A 19,035-nucleotide genomic window follows, 5' to 3' on the forward strand; every position below is an offset into this window, starting at 1 on the left:
TTTTTTAATTATTCCCCCACCCTCCCCAAGGAGGGAGGAAGGCTGAAACCCACCCCGCGGAGGAGGGAAAAGGAGGGAGGAAGAGGAGGGCACACGCTGCTGCCAATCGGGGCGGGTGCCGGCTGCAGCGCTCCCAGGGAGGGCAGAGCTGCCAGGTGCGGGGCGCCTGCCCCGCCCGCCGGGGGGAACCGGCCCCTTCCCCGCCCCTCCCGCCACGCGTGTCGGCGCGGGGCCCGGGCCGGCCGCCACCCGCCGTTGGGCTCCGCGCACGTGTCGGCCCGGGCCGCGGCGGGAGCAGACCGTCGCCCGGCGGGGGGCGCGGCCGGGGCGCGGCGGGGGGGGCAGCGCCCCCAGGGCTCGGCGTGGGAGCGGCGCCGGCGCGGGCTTTGCGCGCGTGGGACGGGAAGCTCCCGCGTTCCCCCCGCAGCGCCCCCGCAGGCAGGCGGGTGCCGCCCGGCTGCCCTGCGGCCCCTCTTCTGCCCTTCCGTATCCCCCCGTGCTCTCCCTCGGTCTGGCATTCCTCCTGCCCTCCCTACCTTTGCTCCGCCGGCTTCGCCCAGTTCAGCCCTTCGGGTCTCTCGCCGCTTCTGGAAGGGTGGTTATCCCTGCTGCCCCAGCTGCGCGGAGGGCTTCTCTAGGAGACCCGATGGAAGAACGCCCGCGGTGCCGCCGTCATGCACGTTCCTTGCTGGAAAGCAAGCAGGAGAAAACCTAAAGTTGGTTTGCAATGTGGCGGTTGGTGCTTGGCAGGTGTGGGAAAGCCCTTGTGATGCCTGCTGGAGAAGAGCAGAGAGGCACCAAGCTGTAGGAAGCGACGACTACCATCAGGAAGGCTGGGGCTACTGGGAGATGTTGAACGGCTCACACCAGACCAAGTAGGCTTAAGAATGGTGTGAGTACTAGAAATTACGTGTAGAAGCTCTTGTGTGTCATAGCCAATGAACAATTTGCAAAATTATTTTTGCCTTAGACTACATTTATTTAAAATTATCCACATTACAAAAAGTGTAAGCAAATGCTACCAGTGGGCTCCTGCAGAAATGTCAAAGGGAGGTATCCCTCTAAAACTGTGACACTTGAACTTAAGGACTCTTACACACAGGAAAATTATGAAAAATAGCGATAAATAAGAGTTGATACTATTTTTGAGTTACTGTGCTGTTTTTGCCACTCGTACACGTTCCTGAAGGAGTACATGAGCAGATTTGTTGGAGTCAGGATTTCTCAGATTATTAATGGTAAGAGGATCAGGAGCTGAGAGAGGGAGAAATAGCACAGATTCTTGATTTTGATAGATAAGTGATTGTATTTAAATACTGTATGTGGAATCACAGGCCTATGCCTTACCTCTGGCATAACAGTATTATAATTACATTTTGCAAGGAAAGTCCTTTTCATCTAAGACTCTCAAACATTTTACATACACCACACCTTAATGAAGTAAGTAATTATCCCCAGTTTGCATATGGCTACACTGAGGCCCTAAGAAGGGACACCATTTCAGATTTTAACTTGAATTATACTTGACCATAAGTAGGTGCAGAGCTTTGACTAACAATCTGGAAGAAATGTCAAGTGTCAGAATGAGATGGTAAGATAAATCATAGAGCTCCTGTGCTCTGAATTTTTACGGTTCAGTTTTACGCCAGAAAATGGCTTTCCCCTACAGAGTGGAAAGTTGCAAGAGAGGGTAGTTTGCATCAAAACTAGGGTTTAACATGTTTCGTTCCTGTCAGGTTCTCCCCATACTGGGGCAGGTGTAAGAATGTAGTTTTAAAGACAATAAATAACTTTTGCAGCTGTGCCTAAAGGTGGTGTGCTGGCCACCTGAAATCTTTTAGTCAAAATTCCTGCTTTGCAGCTGGTCACTTTCACTTTCACAGGTGTCTCTGCATTAGAAGTAAGCTTATTTAATGACCTTAACTGCAAATGAAACAATGTCGCAAAAAGCATAAACATGCTAACAGATGGGAAGATTTGGAGAGGAGATTTTGCGTATTGGTTACCTGCAGGACAAGGCCCCCTAGGAAGAAATAAAACCAGCTAGAATAAAAAAAAATCAGACTACTTGTCAGCAAGAGCTTTTACTAAAAGGTCAGCTCAACAAACTCTGCAAAATGAAATATATTTCAAACTTACTCAACCAAGAGAAGCTCCTGAAACTGGGAATGGGAAAGATCATTACTTTTTCCATGAGATTGCTTAATGCAGTGATTAATATCTGTATTAGACTGACAGAGATTGTAGCAGTAGGTGCTTTAGAAAAACCAAGCTTCCCAAAGATTATAGCCAGTTACTGCAAAGAGTCTTCATTAACAAAAATATGTTGTGTTGGTGCTACCACCATTTTCCAGGACCATTGAAACCTGGAATTTTTACACGTCTTTGCTCCCAAGAGCTCTCAGGAGTATACAACCCTGGAATTAAAACCAATGGTTCCCACCTGTTACTTTGGGAGTGGTTTCATGCTCTTTCAAAAATGTGATGTTAAAATGATACATATCATTGATTTAGTTCCAAAATCCTGTGCTGGTTCAAATTTGTCTGGAAAACTTTGATGGATAATCTTCTATCATATGTAGGCTGCATAATGTATTATCTTTCTATGCTGCTAGGGAATCATGTTACAGCCATTTTATTTTTATTTTTTTTCTGAAAAGATGACAACTCTAAATTATATTAAGAGACCTTATTGACTTGCTGTAATGATTTATGGAATTTTCCTCCAAACTATTCCCTCTGTTCTGCTGTAAATTATTTTTTATTCAGGTTCTTTCTACAATTGCATCAGGATTATTATATTAAGATGCTCTATAAAATAGTAGAGTAGATGGGAAATAGCTTATTGACATAGGACTGTATATCAGTTACCTTAGCTACCAGTCTTTGGTCTGATCTTGGGCATGTAGCAGCACATCCTTGTGTCTTAGTTTTCTTCTCTGAAAATTGAGATAATGATAGCGATCTTAAGAAGGTGCTTTTTGATTTGCAGATGAAAGCCCTGTATAGGAGAGAGGCATTGTTTAATTATTTTTTTTTCCAAATTGTGGGTTTAATAGGCCTGAATGTTGTCTCAGAGCGCTTGTGAAAATAAAGCCCAACACCATTCAGCTTGACCAAATGGTTAACTATCAGCAGAGCAAAACTGATTTTATCTGGGTCAAAATACAGGAGACATTTGTTATATGTGTCATCTGAAGCTATGTGCAATGAATTTTGAAGTATCTTAGCACCTTGCTAGCAAGACCTGTATTAAACATATTTTGAATGTGTTTAAACTGAGGCTAAAGTAATTCTAGAGTCTTGTTATAACATGGAAAAATCTCAGTCCTTGTTGGTTGGTGAAACCATGTCATAACCTGTTTTGTATAAAACTGTCTTTAAACTGTGCTTAAGCAACAGCTGGTGGTTTCTCCTGTGAACAGTAGATGATGTTTAATTAGCCTTACAGTCATCTACATTACAATCAAATCAAAGAATGCAGTTGCAACACATTCCCAATTTGTATTGTAAATGTGACCCTAACTGTGTTCCTAAGATCTCTGTCATGTGCTACAGCTGGATACACTGACCGGATTGTCATGTAAGCAGAAACTTAGGGCACTAGCAGAAATTCCTATTCCTAAAATCATATTCATTCTTTATAGATTGATACTTTAAGTGTTTGAAGTTTACCACAAGCAAAAAAGCAAAGGTTTACTTCTCTAGTATTCTATGCTCTCATTAATTATTCCATTTAATAGTGCTGCTCAAAATCATCTCTCAGAAAAGGAATTTGGATTACACAATCTTGGAAAACAAACCTGTTGCCACCAAGCATGAGCTAACACGTTATAGTACTCTATGGCTTATCACAAGTCAGCACCCAGTTTTGTAGACCAGAAAAAGTCTTGGTTGATTATCTGTGCAAATAAACTATGCTGTGTTGAATATTCTAGTTTGCTTATTCTGCCTGAGGACTTACTTAATACCTGTGCCTCTTTTCAGCTTTTCAGTAAGACTTGTAAAATGAAAAACTTTTTAGCATTTTTGAGTAAAGTAACAAACTTTTGATTACTTTTGATTCCATGGTTGCAAGTACTCCAAATGGGATTTAGACAAGGGCTATACTTTTCTGTGCAACTGTTACTGCTGTCCAAGCTAGAATAGTCTTATGACAGAATGAACAAAGGTTTTCCAATTTTCATCAATTATCAGTTTGGGTAATTTAAAATGTATAATTTAGCATGGTCATTAGGTCTTCAGATTTTTGAAAACAGTGGTCTCCTGAACAAAAAAAAATCACTAGCTTTTGACAGAAGTCAGTTTAGCAGCATACCTAGAAGTCAGCATACAGCACTGATCGGTAGGTATTTTAGTGGCTGCTCACTTCTGATAATCATAGTCTTTATGCGTCTCAGCATGGATTTAAGTGTCTTTACTGTGAGCACCCAGTTGAAAATATTTTATTGCCACTTAGAGATAAATGGTTTCTTGAGAAAGCGAAGACCTAACATTATAATCTAAAATGTGGTTTTGAGACGGTCACAAACTTGCGGTAACTCAAACTGATCCGTTAATGTTTGCTTGTCTCTGTGAAATGGGTGTAAGACCATGCTTGGGTATAAGAGTACCCTGAAATTCTGAAATTTAAGACTTTCTGAAATTAACAGGGATTGACACTGCAAAAGAATAGAACCACAGCTAGATGTACCTCAGCTCTTTAGAAATCTATATTGTTTCCAAAAGACCCTTGATTCTTATTCTCACTTTTGGTCAAATTTAACAGGAAACTTCCTGTGAGTTAGAACAATTTGGGAATGCTGAGAGGCGTATATAAATATTGATTATTTTCTATGCTGACTATCATTTGCATGATACACTGGAAAGATTTAAAACACATTTTCCTGGAACAGATTAATACAAAAATGGTATAAGAAATACCAGGTTGAGGAGATGATGCCATGACCAAAGTCATTAAGATACAGAATGCAGTTCTTTTCTCCTTGCATATTTATTTATTCTACTGGGTCATTTCAGTTAGTGGTTCATAAACTATGGCTGTTTGAGATGGATTTCCTGCTGCAGTTAGCTGGGTGACTGAAAATTCACTCTAGAACTTGCCTGTAAAAATGGGAGAAGTAATGCTGAGGTAGTTATGATGTGTTTAAGATAAGGAGGTGTCCTTTTGTCTTATCTATTCAACCTTTTAACAGAGAAATACTGGAAGATTTTAGAGAGAGAATTAAAACAGGTAGAGGCTAATAAGAAATTTGATTAGTTTGTTACAAATTCTTAACCATTTCAGTGACTGGTAAAAGATTTGACCAGCAGGTGAACAGAATAAGAAGCAAGTACAGATTCTCAGATAATACCTGCATAAAAATTATATATATATATGTATGTATATAAATATATATAATAAATATGTGTAAAATAAATAAATATATAGGCCATAACAAAATAGAAACAAAGTAGGAGCTCAAGGCTTTAATTTAGATAGATAGTAGAAATGGGATGTTCAAATGGAGATTAGGCACAGCAAGGGCAGCCATGATAAATGATCAAGAACCTAGAACAGAGAGGTCAAGAAAGAAGCAAACCTCAGACCTTTGAAGGCAGTCATGCAGATGGAAGCCACATACCACTGTTAGAGTTGCCCTTTGAGGAAAAGAGAAATTAAAAAGTAGTTTAAATAAAGTTAATAAAAGAGTTAAATGTGATAGAGGGAGGAAATTAGTGTATGTAAACCAAAGAAAAAACAGAACTAGAGAGCCCTAACAAGTAAAAGAGGTAATGTAATTTACTAGAGGGCATTTGCTATGTGCCCCATTTAAAAACAATTTGGTGGTAAAGATGGAAAGAGGCAGAGATGGCTATGAAAGGTGTATGCCTTTTAGTTTATGTGCAGTGCACTTATGTCGTTAATTACATCTTTTTTTCCTCACTTGAACAGAACGATAACTCAGCGTGGATGTACCTGTGTACATCTGTGTACAGATCTGTGTATGAGTACAATCTTAGCAAAAATGAGGGCTAAAGGAGATGCAAGCTTACGGACCCGTGAAAGTCAGGGAGAAGCAAGCCGTAAAGGAAATAGGTGGAATCCCATCTTACCAAATGCCCCCTGAAACCCGGTAATTCCTTGCCCATAAGACACAGCAGTATTTGATAGTATCATGAATGTATTTTTTGCTGTTCATATCCATAGTATGAAAGATTTGCTTGGTATTGCCATTTCTAGCTGGCACCAGAACTATAAAGAGAGGGAATTTACCATTAAGGAAAAAAAAAAGAATTCTATTGTTATTTACAGTTCAGCAACTGGTAATTTGAAGCCCTAGATAATATGGACTCAATGTGTTATATCATAATGTAATTGCTGTAATTATTATTTTCTTCACTGCACATTAGTTCTTTAAGTGTTATGCTAATAGCTGTATTCACAGTGTTTAAAAATAATGTTTCAAGAACAGGAAGGAAAGACATAAATACCTTTTCACTACTGTAATCATTGCTATAGCTGCAAACCATTCACAATTCTTCAGGTCAAGACAGTATATGTGCAGTTAAATAACAAGTTTGTTACATGTTTGCTTTCTTCATTCACCCAATACACTAACAAGTGTTAAACAACTAACAACCCCTGCCTTGTTTTCAATCCTTTATATTGTTAAATAATTTTACTATTGTTTGTGTTAGTGAGTCTACTTGTGTAACTCCACAGCAGCTTTAAATTCAGAGGTTAACAGTTCAGAAGTTTGTGGATTATTAAAAATCAGAATAATACTACACTGCAGGCAAAGGTCAGAAAATTTCAGAGTAATTGCACTTAATATGTAAGAGACAAATAAATGCAGAAGCTGTAAGATAGTTTTATCCTTGTCAAACGAGTTATAAAACACAAGAATGCATTTACTGTGGGGAGGTTTCTTACTATCATTTATGACAGATAGGTGTCGGGGATTAGAGCATGGGGATTTAGAGTCTTGTTACATCACATTTTAACTGATCTAAGCTGGTGTCTCCACAGTCCTGTCCACTCTCTCGTGCATAGCCCTGTTCCATCTGTTGAGCTGGGTCAGGCATTTATCTGACCCCACAACTGGGCAGTTTGGAGACCAGAGCTGTCTACAAGCTGATGTTAGCAGAAAGGCCTTTGCCTACTATAATACCCCTTACCAGTGTAACCGCCTCACCTGGCAGTTCAGATCAGCACCGAAGTTGTCACAGGGAAGCAGTGGCAGCATGCAGGTGTGGGACAGGCAGGAGGGTGGGAATGTGGTAATATTGCCTTCAGGTGGTTTAGACTGCCAGGAGCTGCACCCATGGGTTCCTGTCCAGCACCTGCATGTGACTCACTGTGTCACCTTAGACAAGCCAAGTAACCTCAGTCACCTTCTCAGTACTAGGAAACCTACCCACTGGGGTTTAGTAGGCTATACTAAGACAATGTGATCACCAAACAATAAGGCAGCTGTAGGTATTTTATCCACTAACGCGTTCGTCCAGTTGGCCCTAGCACTGCTGTCAACATAAGCACTTCAGTAGCAGTTTCCTTTAGTAGGTGAGAAATACCATACTACTTGCTAGAGAAACAACGCCTTTCCTTTGGGAAAAAAGTTATAGTTCATAATTTGTGATATGCTGTTGTCTCTGGTTTTGTTAATGAACTGTAAAAAAGATTGTGCAGGTCACTTAAAATTTTTAAGAGCTTAAGACAGTTAAGATATCTAAGAGGTAAGATTCTCTATGCATCCTAATGGCACCTTCCTTTACATTCATTCTGTTCACCAAACAAGGTATGGGTTCTGTGAAGAAATCTAAGGGTATATAAGCAATCAAACATTGTATTTTACAAAAGTAGCTCATTGGGCTTTATTAGCGCAGGTTTAACTTTGCAGCTCCAGTACTAATACCTAAACTGCCATCTTCTCAGTTACCTACCCACGTTGGCAGACATGCAGAATTTTGTTTTCCAGAGGCAAGAGACATCACTTAGAACAGGGTGGGGTTTTGGTGAGGCTAAGGGAAATGATCTGGCTTTCTTCTCTTTCACCCGCAACCTGGCAGAGTGTCTGCCTCTAGTGTGTCGACAGGGAAGCTAGAACCACATCAGATGCCTGGCCCATTTCTCTCTTTCTCTGGGTGAATGGGATTGCTCCAGCTCCTCAGGTGCTCTTTGATGTGTATGCATGTGTATATATATATATATTTATACATACGCATAAAATAGGCTTTACCTGATGGATTCTGAGTCTGGCAAGGAAGAATATGGGGGAAAAGGTCTATCTGGTTTCTGCTCCTTGTAGTGTCCAAGCAGGGTGGGATTTTCTCATCAGAAGCTCTTTCCCTTTCTTTCCCTTCCAGTTTTGTTCCATTGTGTGCTCTGACACAAGCTGCAGTGATATGAATTCAACCTTTAGTGGCTTTTGTATTCTACTTACTGTTCTGGCCCTTTACCAAAAATTATAGTAAGGAATGCAGGTGAGAAAACATAAACAGTGATTTTTAACATTTTGTAAGAACTGAATGGAATTTCAAGGACAGAGAAAAGCCACTTCACAAGGCTGAGGTAGTTTTCTCTGCTCAAAATCATGGGGTGCTCCAAACTGGGGAACTCTGAGAGCCTCTTAGAAACATCTCAAGAGTTCTAGTCAGTAGAGTAATAAAAATAATTCCAAGTGTCAGGCAAACGGTTGCTGTTAATACCCTTTATAATTTGTTATTTTTTGTTCATAGTATTTGACCTTATTCTTCTATCTTAAATCTTGCATTTACTAATATTTTTGTATTTTATATTTACTTCTGATAACTAATATATATAATACAAAGCTACTGTGCAAAATAAGGTTGATATGGCAAAAGAAAAAGCAAGTTTCTGTACTCTTCAGGAGTCCTTTTATCTTTTATGATATTCAGTTAATTGCTGCAATAGTCAAGTAAAAGATGCCAAATATGAAAGAATTCATTTGTAAATCATTATCAACAAAACAGAACAAATCTGACCATTCTTAGAAATAGACTTCAGAACAAGTGTTCTCATACTTAAGTTTACAAGTTTCCTTTTTCTTACTGTCAGCTATCCTGGTACCTGTCAAACTGCATCTTAAAAGCTCTGCACACACCAGCTGATTTTTGTTTTTTATGCCTTGTAAGAACCTTGAAGGCTGCCTGTACTCATTCCCCCCCGTTTTGAAAATTATGCCACCAATCTTGGAACTTAAAGCTGTTTTGCTGAAGCCTTCCCTGTGGGATTCATTGTGATGCAGTAGTTTAAATGCTAGTGCTCCCTGTCCATCACTGGTCCCGCTCTGATAGCGTCTGCAGTAACTGAAAACTCTACAGCTTCTAGAGTTGCTTAAGTTACAAGTAACATTTGTTACTGTCAAATGATAAACACTTACTGAATATAACATATAATGTCCACCAAGTTGGGGATCCCCTGCAGTTCAGACTGGTCCTCAGCTTTCATGAATTAATTGCCAGTACAATGGGAGGGATTTCTCATTCTTCCGGTAGTTGCTGCTTCTCTGCTGGTGTGTGCTGTCCCCTCAGTAACACCGGCACAGTCACCTCTACGAGTGCATAAAGTTCACCATGGCATTTTCTAGCTTGTTTGTTTTTGATTTTGGGTTTGGTGGTTTTTTTGTTGTTTGTTTTTTTGGTTTTTTTTTTTTTCATTTTCATTTGTTAGGAGGTATTTATGATGGATAGGTTCCACCAATTCGATGGCTTGTTTTGTTCTGGAGCTAGTTTAGAGATTTTATAACAATGTGCTGGTGAGTTTGTGGCACTGTATTTATTTATAATCGGAGCTCCTGCGCGCTGATCGGCGAGCATTTGAACTTATGAGGGAAGATTTGTTTAACTGAATTTCCTTAATATGATTAAAAGAACAGTGCTTGAGTAAATATTCTCAGAATTATTACGAGAGGAAAGACATTTAATTAGGTGGAATGATAATCAAATCAGTAATTCCCAGATTCTGAGGGAAAACAAGCACGGCTGCGTTCCGGGCCCCCCTCCCCTCAGGGTGGCGGCCGCGGGGCAGGGAGGGGAGCACGAACCAGTCACGGGCACCCGGGGAAGATCACAGCAGATTTAGAATCCTCATGCCTTCCCTGTTGCCTTACATTCTACGATCCGTGTTAGAAAAAGTGTTCTTTGTTTACTTTGTGTTTCCATTTTGGGGTAGAAAATGTGCAATATTGTGCTGAATTGCCTCTTCCCCGCTCAAAAAACCCAAGCCCGGGAGCAGTTTGGGCAGAACTTAATATTAAACCACTCTGTGATCCTTCTGTAGATCTTCCCAAGTGGCGGAGTTACCATCAGGACACTTTTCTTTTTGAAAACTCAGGTTCTCTGTGGGAGCGGGAAAATGACCTGGGATCACAGATCTGACGGTGCCGCGTCACCCGCACCCCCCTCCCCGACACTTGCTGCCCCTCTGGCTGCGCTTTCTTCACATCCCTCTCCTTCCCGCCCTTCGCCGAGCGGGAGGACGCGGGCAGCGCTCGGAGATTCCCCCAGAGACTCCCTGACAGCTGCCCTCACGGCTCCCTCCGGGCCGCCCGCCCCGCCCAGCTATGGGCCACGGCCTCCGGAGCCAATCACGAACCGCCTCCGCCCGGCCCCTGCGCGCCACCTCCAATGGAGTTTGAATGATTCCGAATCAGCCAATCACGAAGGCCGAAGACCCGGCGCTGCGCCCTCATTGCTAACGAGGCGAGGTCCGCGTGGCGAGCGGCGTCGCGGAGGGACCAATCAGCGCGCTCGGGCGCCCGATTGGCTGGGCGTGCACAAACGGCCGCCGGGTGTTAGCGGCAGCTCTAAAACTGCGGTTGGGACCGCGGCCCGGCCCGTCCCGTCCTGTCGCGGCGACCGGCTGCGTTCCGCTGGTCGCCGCCGGCGGCGAGGGGCTGAGTGAGACTGACTGACTGACTGACTGAGACCCCGGTCGGTGTTTAACAGCGAGCGAGCGGCGGGGGGGCTCACCGGCTGTCGGTCTCTGCGGGTGTAATAGACAACCCGAGGCAGCCGCCCGCCTTCCGCGCCGTCCGGTGGTACCTTAGTGGAGCGGGTAGGCGCCGTTAGCCGGGCGCTGCCCCCGGCTTCCCCCGAGAGCGCGGTGGCCGCCGTGCGTCCCCCTGAGGGGCCGGTGTGCCCCGGGGCGCCGCTCCCGGAGGCCTGGTGGGACGCAGTGAGGCGGGACGCCCCGCAGGCTTGGCTGAGCTCGGCCCGTCCGTCGCGGCTCTCTAGTGATTCTGAGGTAAGTTGTCTCTCACAAGTGGTTTCTGAGCTGTGCAGGTGTCTCGAGCAAGTATGTCCGTGCCAGGGCCTCTGAAGGCGCAGTCATTACAACAAAAAATCAAATCGTGCGAGCCTGTCTAACTTGTACGTAAGGGCTAAGTGTCATACAGCAGTTTCTGCCAGTGGAGAGCATTCTCGGTGCCCCGAGCTCAGTGTTATTGCTTTGAAAAACTAAAGAGAGAAGCATAGCTGCCACCTAAAATGAAGCCATTGGTTTTCACAACTTTCAGGTTAAGCACGGCTGAAGTGCTATGCAGTCATAAGTGCCAATGACTTTCTGCAACATGAACATCAACACAAGATGTGGAGAGAAATTTTGTGAAATAAACCAGTCAAATGCCATTATAAAAGTGTAAACCCTGTTATTGTTAGGTGGTTGATTAATGTGAGGTTTCAAAATCTCGCCTTAACTGGACAGAGGCGAGTCAAAATAGGACCTACTATTAAATGTTGCTGCTGGATGTTTAGATCAGGAAGCCAAGCATGGTTGTGAAATACTCTATTGTAATCACTGCTAAGCTTAAAAAATGCAATTTATTTAAAAAAGAGGCATATTTAACCTCGTTCAATGTCTAATTGTAGTTGTCTTTGTGTTTCAGGAGTAGTACTATTCATTTTACGTTAAACAAGAATCCTGTCAATATGAGCTGGGCTGTGGAGGAATGGAAAGAAGGGCTGTCCCCCAGAGTCCTTCAGAAGATTCATGAGCTGGAAAGTCAAGTTGACAAGCTTAAAAAGGAGCGTCAGCAAAGACAATTCCAGTTAGAGTCTTTGGAGGCAGCTTTGCAAAAACAGAAACAGAAGGTAACATAAATACTGTGGTCATTTTCCTAAAATGCCAGTCTCCATGCCAAACACAATTGTAAAGATTTATTACCTGGTGGTTTTTAGGAATGGGTTAGCATTTTGTTTCTTCCTGCTGGCTGACTGAAAAGGTAGCATAGAACTATAAACTGCTTATCTTCATCTTACTTCATACTCATCATATTCTCCTTCCTGCTTAGTTCTTGTTGACTGTTAATAGAATTCCTGCCTCTTCTCTGTGTTTGGCATGGTTGTCCATCTGCAGGTGTTTATGTTTAGTTTGAGGCTTTCCTATGTCTCTTAATGATTAGGAAAAGAAATAACTTTATTGTTACACCTGTTAAATCTTGATAATGACTAGACCAGTTTTATATAACAGTGGTACAGCTGACAGTCTCTTACTGTTTCACCTTGCCTGCAGATACATATCACCTTTTCCTTAGTTTATGTAACTATGATTATTTTTTTTTTTCCCTTGTAGAGACGGCATTTTGGGATTTGGTTTTCTTTTTCAAGGCTGTAATTTTAAATCTCATCAGACTCTAGAAATCAACGATACTCTCGTTCAGTTCTCTGCAGTCTCGTTCAGACTTCTGCAATTCTTCAGAAGTCACCAATTTGGTTGAATTTTGTTTTGTAGTGTTTGAATACAGCTCAGAGGCAATTTACAAAGGTTGCCATTTATTTCCTTTAGGCTGCTGCAACTTGCTAGCAAAACTTATGCCTAGTAGTTTTCTTTGGGTTTCTTCCTGTGAATTTCCAAGTACTTATTTCAACCATCCAGAGGAAGTGCTGTGCTCCCCAAACAAAAACAAACAAACAAAAAGGGGGCTCTCAAACATATGTGCTTTAAAACTCTTGGAAACAGCAGCTAATGCTTGCTACTTTTCAGTCAAAAATAATAATGTTGCACAAAGATGTAGCCAGACTGTAGCCTGCCCCTTAGAAGCTGGAGGGAAGGAGAATGACATCTCTACTTCCAGGCTCTATTTCCAGTTTCAAAGCTGTGACTCTTGGTAATCATTGTGCATTCTTTTAGTGAGTCAAGGTATTCCGATTGCTAAAGTTGATAGGGCTGGAAAGAGAAGTGAGATGATCAGTGAGGAATGCAGACTAGTGTGGATTATTTCAGGACTGATGAATTTTTTGATGAGCTTGTGTCTAGTCAGTAAATAAAAATTACTAATATCACTCAGCTGAATTTTAGGAAATGCAGCTTCCCTGCCTTCCCCCCCCCCCCGCCCCAGGAATACTTTAACAATGTGTGTATCTGAGCTTTTCAATGCTGTCAGAATTTTGAAATGCTAGGAATAAAATAACAGTATGTAAACTTTGTGTTATTAAAACAATAATTGCACAGAGGGGACTTGAGACATTTTTTTAAATGGTCTATATTCCAACTAGGTTGAAAATGAAAAAAATGAATCTGCAACACTAAAAAGAGAGAACCAGAGCTTGATGGAATTGTGTGATAATCTTGAGAAAGCAAAGCAGAAAATTTCATATGATCTTCAACTAAAAGAATCTCAAGTCAACATTCAGTCAGGGCAGCTGAATTCCTGCAAGAAAGATATCGAAAGGCTAGAACAAGAACTGAAAAGGTGAGGACTTGCTGTACGTCTCTAACCCATGTACAATCATTATTTTTCTCATGTTTTGCTCCTATAATGCAGCCTTTGCAGTCTTTTAGTTTCTCTTCATCTCATACTTCAGATTTTGTGACTGAAATCTTAAAATACTGACCTATTTTTACATACACATATGTATACATGGACTTCTAAATAAACCTGTGTGCCACTTGAAGCGGTGAGCACTTATAGACCCTGTTTAATTCTGAGGGAATTCTGCATTGTTACATGAAAAAGGAGCCATCCATTCTGTGTGTGGGGGTTTTTTTTATTTTTTTAAAAATCCAAACAAAAATGTTAGCAGAACTGGCAAAAGTAACCTGCAAAGATCTTAGAGTTGCAAGGGAAGTACATGGATAGTTCAGTCTGTAAGATCAAGTCTACCAATAAAATATGATCACTGAAAGGAGGAGGCGTGAACATCTATTGGAGTAGAAGAGGAAGCTACCAAAAACAATGGTGATGTGAATGAATCCAGTTGCTTTGGTAAATAGATGCCTAATTCATAACACCTCGGCTTCTAAAGAGTTACTACTGAGACAGTATGTGTGTATTGTCTGTAGATGTGGAATGCAATTCATACAGTAAAAGCATCCTCTGTAATGCAGACACATCTAAAATCCTTCATCTGAGGGTGTTACACAAATGGAACAGTTGCCCATAGTGAAGTGGATGTTGTCATCTGTTAAACTTGCTCTCATACTCAAGAACAGAGTGCCTGTAGTAAAAGTATTTCTGAGACTTTGTGTCAGTAAGGCCAAGTATCCTACTTATGCAGTGAACTGTTGTGCTAGTTAAGCAGAATTACTGTCACAGAGAGGGGGAAGTCTGGGATGCCAGGTTTCTTAATGTTTTGGTTTTATGTGGGTATTTTTTTTGTGTTTTTGTTTTCTTTTAATGGCCTGAAGTGTATCTGCTTCCTTTAACTTTTGGATGGTATGCCTCATACGTGTCCCAGTAGAAACAAATAAAGAGGAAGCTGTGCTGGTCTTTCTGGTTTTTCCCCTTGCCCACCCCCTTCCCCTGCCTTTGGGAAAACTAAAGATAGTTGAAGTATTTGACTGCTGTGAGAAGATTCTAAATGTCAACAAAACAATTTTTGGCGTGTAGAAACACCAGCTTTGTGTAAAGACCTGCTGAGATCTGTCAAAAAAGAACCTAGTGAGATTCAGCAGGCTTGATAGAGCCACACTCATGTTTTCTCTATCTGTTGTCAAATGTTGGGCTGGAGAGGTTGTGGGCTAACGGTATGTGTTCCCTTTATCCATTCCCAAAATTAAGCCCAGTTTACTGAATTCTCTCCTTCCCATTATATTATTTTGCATAGCTGTCCACTAGAAAAGATCATCTCTTACTATGTGTAGCTTAATCTTTGCAATTGGTATTGGTTTTGGATTTGGTTCAGTTTTGTTTTATGCTGGTATCTTATTATTTACCACTTCATAGCAACTGATAATCCCCTGGGAGAGGAGTTCTTGGTGTTGTGCTGTGAAAGGGAGGGGAAAATGGTAAGGCAAGTTGTAGGGTCACTAATGTAGTGGGCTGCGGCCTGGAACCATTGTCTTATCAACCTGTGCTCCCTGAGCAGGACAAAAGTTGGTGTATAACCTCCTAACCAGTTATCTGGTTTCATTGGATGAGCTTGTAACTCTTCATGCTTACAAAAGTCACGAGAATGGATAGTCATGCTGTGGTGTTTTGGGTAGCCATGTAAATGATACACATGAAAAATACAGTCGGGTGGAGAGTATTGCCTTCCATTTTCATGAGGTATGCATAGGTTTCTCAAAGCACACAGTATCATAACACAGAATAAAAGTAGTATGTTTCCTACCATAAAGATGCTTACTGAAGAGGTAGAGTTTTGTGTTATCATTGTTTGCAGTGATTTGGGTGTGTTTAGCTGGACCACATCTTCACGCACTGAGACCTTGAGCAGATCTAACTGATATTCATCTGCTTTGGGTTGGGTTGTTTGTATGTTAGCCTTGGCTCCTATACAATTGATTAAATATGTTGGAACTCTGAATAAAATATATTCTTCATATTTCTGTGTTATAGTATCTAAAAATTTTTAATGGGTGTATCTTGACCTGATCTTTAAACTAAGTTCTTAGACTCGTATCATTTGTGTATTTCGGGCTCTTAAAAACAGATAATTAACCTTTTAGTTTCCATTACTAATTTCTGCTGCTGCTTCTTTCCTAAACAGGTACAAATATGAGCTTGAGAGAAGTCAGCCAACACAAGTTGCAGAAGACTTATCATGTAGTGGCACTCCACAAAAAAGTTTTAATGCTCCTTTAACACCAGTTCAAATTCATAATGGTAAATTACTTTTTTTCTTCTTCGTCTAGCATAGATAGTTAATTGACAGTTTTCTTGGTAGGTGGAGGAGTGTTTTGAACTTTACACTCATACTGGTTTGCCTAGTTCCTATTATATAGCTTATTATGAGAGTGTCTGATTCACAGCATGATAATTTGATGTTTAAAAACTATTAGCGCAGATTGAACACTTACTGTAAATATTACATCTTTTCAGCACTACATTGATGGACATCAACAGTAATAGCAATATCCATCAATGGGTTGCCTGTTCCTAGTGTCAGCTCTTCCCTTCATATAGTGAAGAGCAAACTTCTAAACTTCTTCCTTCATGTACCATGGGTACTTTTAACAGAACTTCAGTCAACAGTCATGGAATAACTTAGAAAATTATTTTTTATTTGGCCTACTACTGTGCATGACAATCTGCACAATTTATGTACTGTATCCTTTTCAAAGCATCACTTCCATCTTCTAATAGATTTAAAATATTTGAATGAACTTGAAGAGTAAAAAGTAGTTTCCTTAACTGGAGAACTGTTCTGTAGTCAGACACCCTTATGCTGTCCATGCTGAAAAACTTCAATGGGTTCAATATTGTGTGCTGTTCACCTCTTTCTTTGCAAACAGATGTTCTGTGAGTTTGGTATCTCAATTTTACTCTGATGGGAAATCTGATACTTTCTTGCATTCTGGTTCCTTTTAATTTCTTTGTACGTATCTGAAAAGGGGTACAGGAGTTGGCAATATCAAGCAATCAACTAAGTTTGGTACTCCTGAAATGGGGATTAAATTAAAATGATTTAAATAACTGTATTTAAAACTGGTTGGTTTTTTTTCCTTTGAAAGCTAGAGTCTTAAATTCTTTAGGATCTTAAAATACCTGAAATTGGAAGGGACACATATAGGGATCATTAAGTCTAACTCCCTGCTCCTTTAGGACTCCTTTAGTCCTTTAGGACTACCTAAAACTAGATAATATGACAATGAGCATCATCCGGATGGTCCTTGAATACTGACAGGCTTGGTGTTGTGACCACTTCCCTGGGAATTCTGTTCCAGTGAAGAACCTTTTCCTAACATCCAGTCTGTACTTCCTCTGATGTGGCTTCATTCCATCTCCTCATGTCCTGTCGCTGGTCACCAGCATGAGGAGATCAGCACGTCCCCTTCTGCTGCTCCCCTTGAGGAAGCTGTAGCCTGTGATGAGGTCACCCCTCAGCCTTCTCCTCCAAGCTGAACCAAGTGACCTCAGCTGCTCCTCACCAGTCTTGCCCTTCAAGCTTTTCACCATCTTGGTCTCCCTCCTCTGGGCATACCCTACCAGTTTGATGTCATTTTTGTATTGAGGTGCCCAAAACTGCACACAGAACTTGAGGTGCTGCTGTGCCAGTGCAGTGCAGAGTAGGAAAATCACTTCCCTCGGCTGTTCTCTAGAATGCTACAGTGCTTTCTATTCTTGAGTTTTCCTGAGAGAGTTGTAGAATTATATAAAAATTCAAGAAAAGAGAAGCAAGACTTTTGTTTTGGACTAATATGCTCCTCTTATGATTTCAGCGGAAGATTCCTAAATAAATTCTTTGTCCAATTACTGTTGCATTTGAAAGGAACTCAGGGGAAAAAATCCAGCCTTATTTTCTGGTCACTTCTTAGTGATATTAAAGCTATTAGGCTGCCGGGAGAAAAATAAACAAATTATAAAAGAATAGTAGTATATGATCTATATGTACACGTATATATAATGTAACACATGTATATTTGGGGGTTTTTATTTTATATATATGCACATATTTTTTAGAGACACATTTTTTTTTAAAAAAAATGCTTCTGGCACTGGATACTTCTAACAGTTTTGTTTTCATTCTAATGTCAAGTTCCAGATATCCCACCAGTGTACTTTGGAGGCCCTAAATGACTGAACATATTGTATATACAGTTGTTTCTTTCTCATGATCTGACGCTGCTGATAGCTGTTCATTTTTATCATTCCTGTTTTAGCAATAGGCTAGAGAAGATTACCTATGCAATAAGTTAGATTATGAACAAGTATTCATTGTATCTTTGTAGATTCTAAGTTTGAGGAACTAGAAGAAAAATACAAGAAAGAAGTACAAGAAAGAAAAAAGCTAGAATTAGAACTGAGAATGATCCAGGTTAAGGTAAATCTCTTGAGAGTTTGATGTGTGATATCTAAGAAAATAACTACTGAGTGAACTTGGAAAATGGAGTGGAAAACTAGTGATGTTCTACATCACTTAAACTGTAATTTTTTTAAAGAAGAGAATTAATCTGTGTGTTCTGCAATTCAGAAGTAATCTTGGAGAAGCCAGAAAAGCCAGCATAATTGAATAGCAAAGAAAAGAAGGACATTAAAAATGAGAACACATCCTTCAAAAACTGGAAGTCTTGTGCAAGCAAGGACAAGAGAAAACTGTCAGTGTTGCCGAGTTAAATATGATAGGATAATAAAATAGCCTTGAAAAGATTATGAAAAATAACACCCCTAGAAAATAAAAACTAGTACATTTTTCAAGCACCTAAGCAGTAGGAACTACATCAAGGAATCTCCGAGGCCAACAGATGACTAAAATATGAAAGCCTTCAAGGGAAAAAGGGCCACTGCAGAAAAGTTGAAATATTTTTTTTTTAATTTTATTTGGTATTTACCATTTAAAGACGTTAAAAGTTTTCTATACCAGAGCCTTTACTGGGGTTCAATCTATGGCACAGCCTGAAATTAAAATCAGAAGTAGTCTTAAAATAGATTGATAAAATGAATAGTAATAAAAAGAATCACCAGATGCAGATAATATTTACCCATGAACTGATACGGTACTGCAGTATGGGAATGCTGAATGATTGTGATGTGCAACTTATTTCATTCTTCTCCTGATACTGGAAGGTGATAAGTATGATGCAATTTTTTTTGTTTAAAAAAAGCTTACAGTGCTGATTTGGGGAAATAAGTTTAATAGGGCCAACTT

At 40.7% G+C, this 19,035-nt stretch overlaps 1 protein-coding gene across 3 annotated transcripts in view; it reads left to right on the top strand.

The window, feature by feature from the left end:
* The first annotated feature begins 10,797 nt into the window (after positions 1 to 10,797).
* CENPF (centromere protein F) overlaps positions 10,798 to 19,035 on the top strand; it is a 43,880-nt gene continuing 35,642 nt past the window's right edge. Inside the window, exons 1-5 of one of the 3 annotated variants that reach the window (XM_037405292.1) lie at positions 10,798 to 11,251; positions 11,892 to 12,096; positions 13,501 to 13,697; positions 15,937 to 16,052; positions 18,119 to 18,210. In XM_037405292.1, coding sequence (XP_037261189.1) covers positions 11,935 to 12,096; positions 13,501 to 13,697; positions 15,937 to 16,052; positions 18,119 to 18,210 — 567 coding nt within the window. In that variant the 5' untranslated portion in view covers positions 10,798 to 11,251; positions 11,892 to 11,934. Of the gene's footprint in view, positions 11,252 to 11,891; positions 12,097 to 13,500; positions 13,698 to 15,936; positions 16,053 to 18,118; positions 18,211 to 19,035 lie in introns of those variants that run through there. The other 2 variants (XM_037405291.1, XM_037405293.1) reach the window with 2 other exon arrangements.

This window comes from Falco rusticolus, chromosome 12 (genome assembly GCF_015220075.1).
Source record: "Falco rusticolus isolate bFalRus1 chromosome 12, bFalRus1.pri, whole genome shotgun sequence".
In the NCBI taxonomy this organism is placed as follows: Eukaryota; Metazoa; Chordata; class Aves; order Falconiformes; family Falconidae; genus Falco; species Falco rusticolus.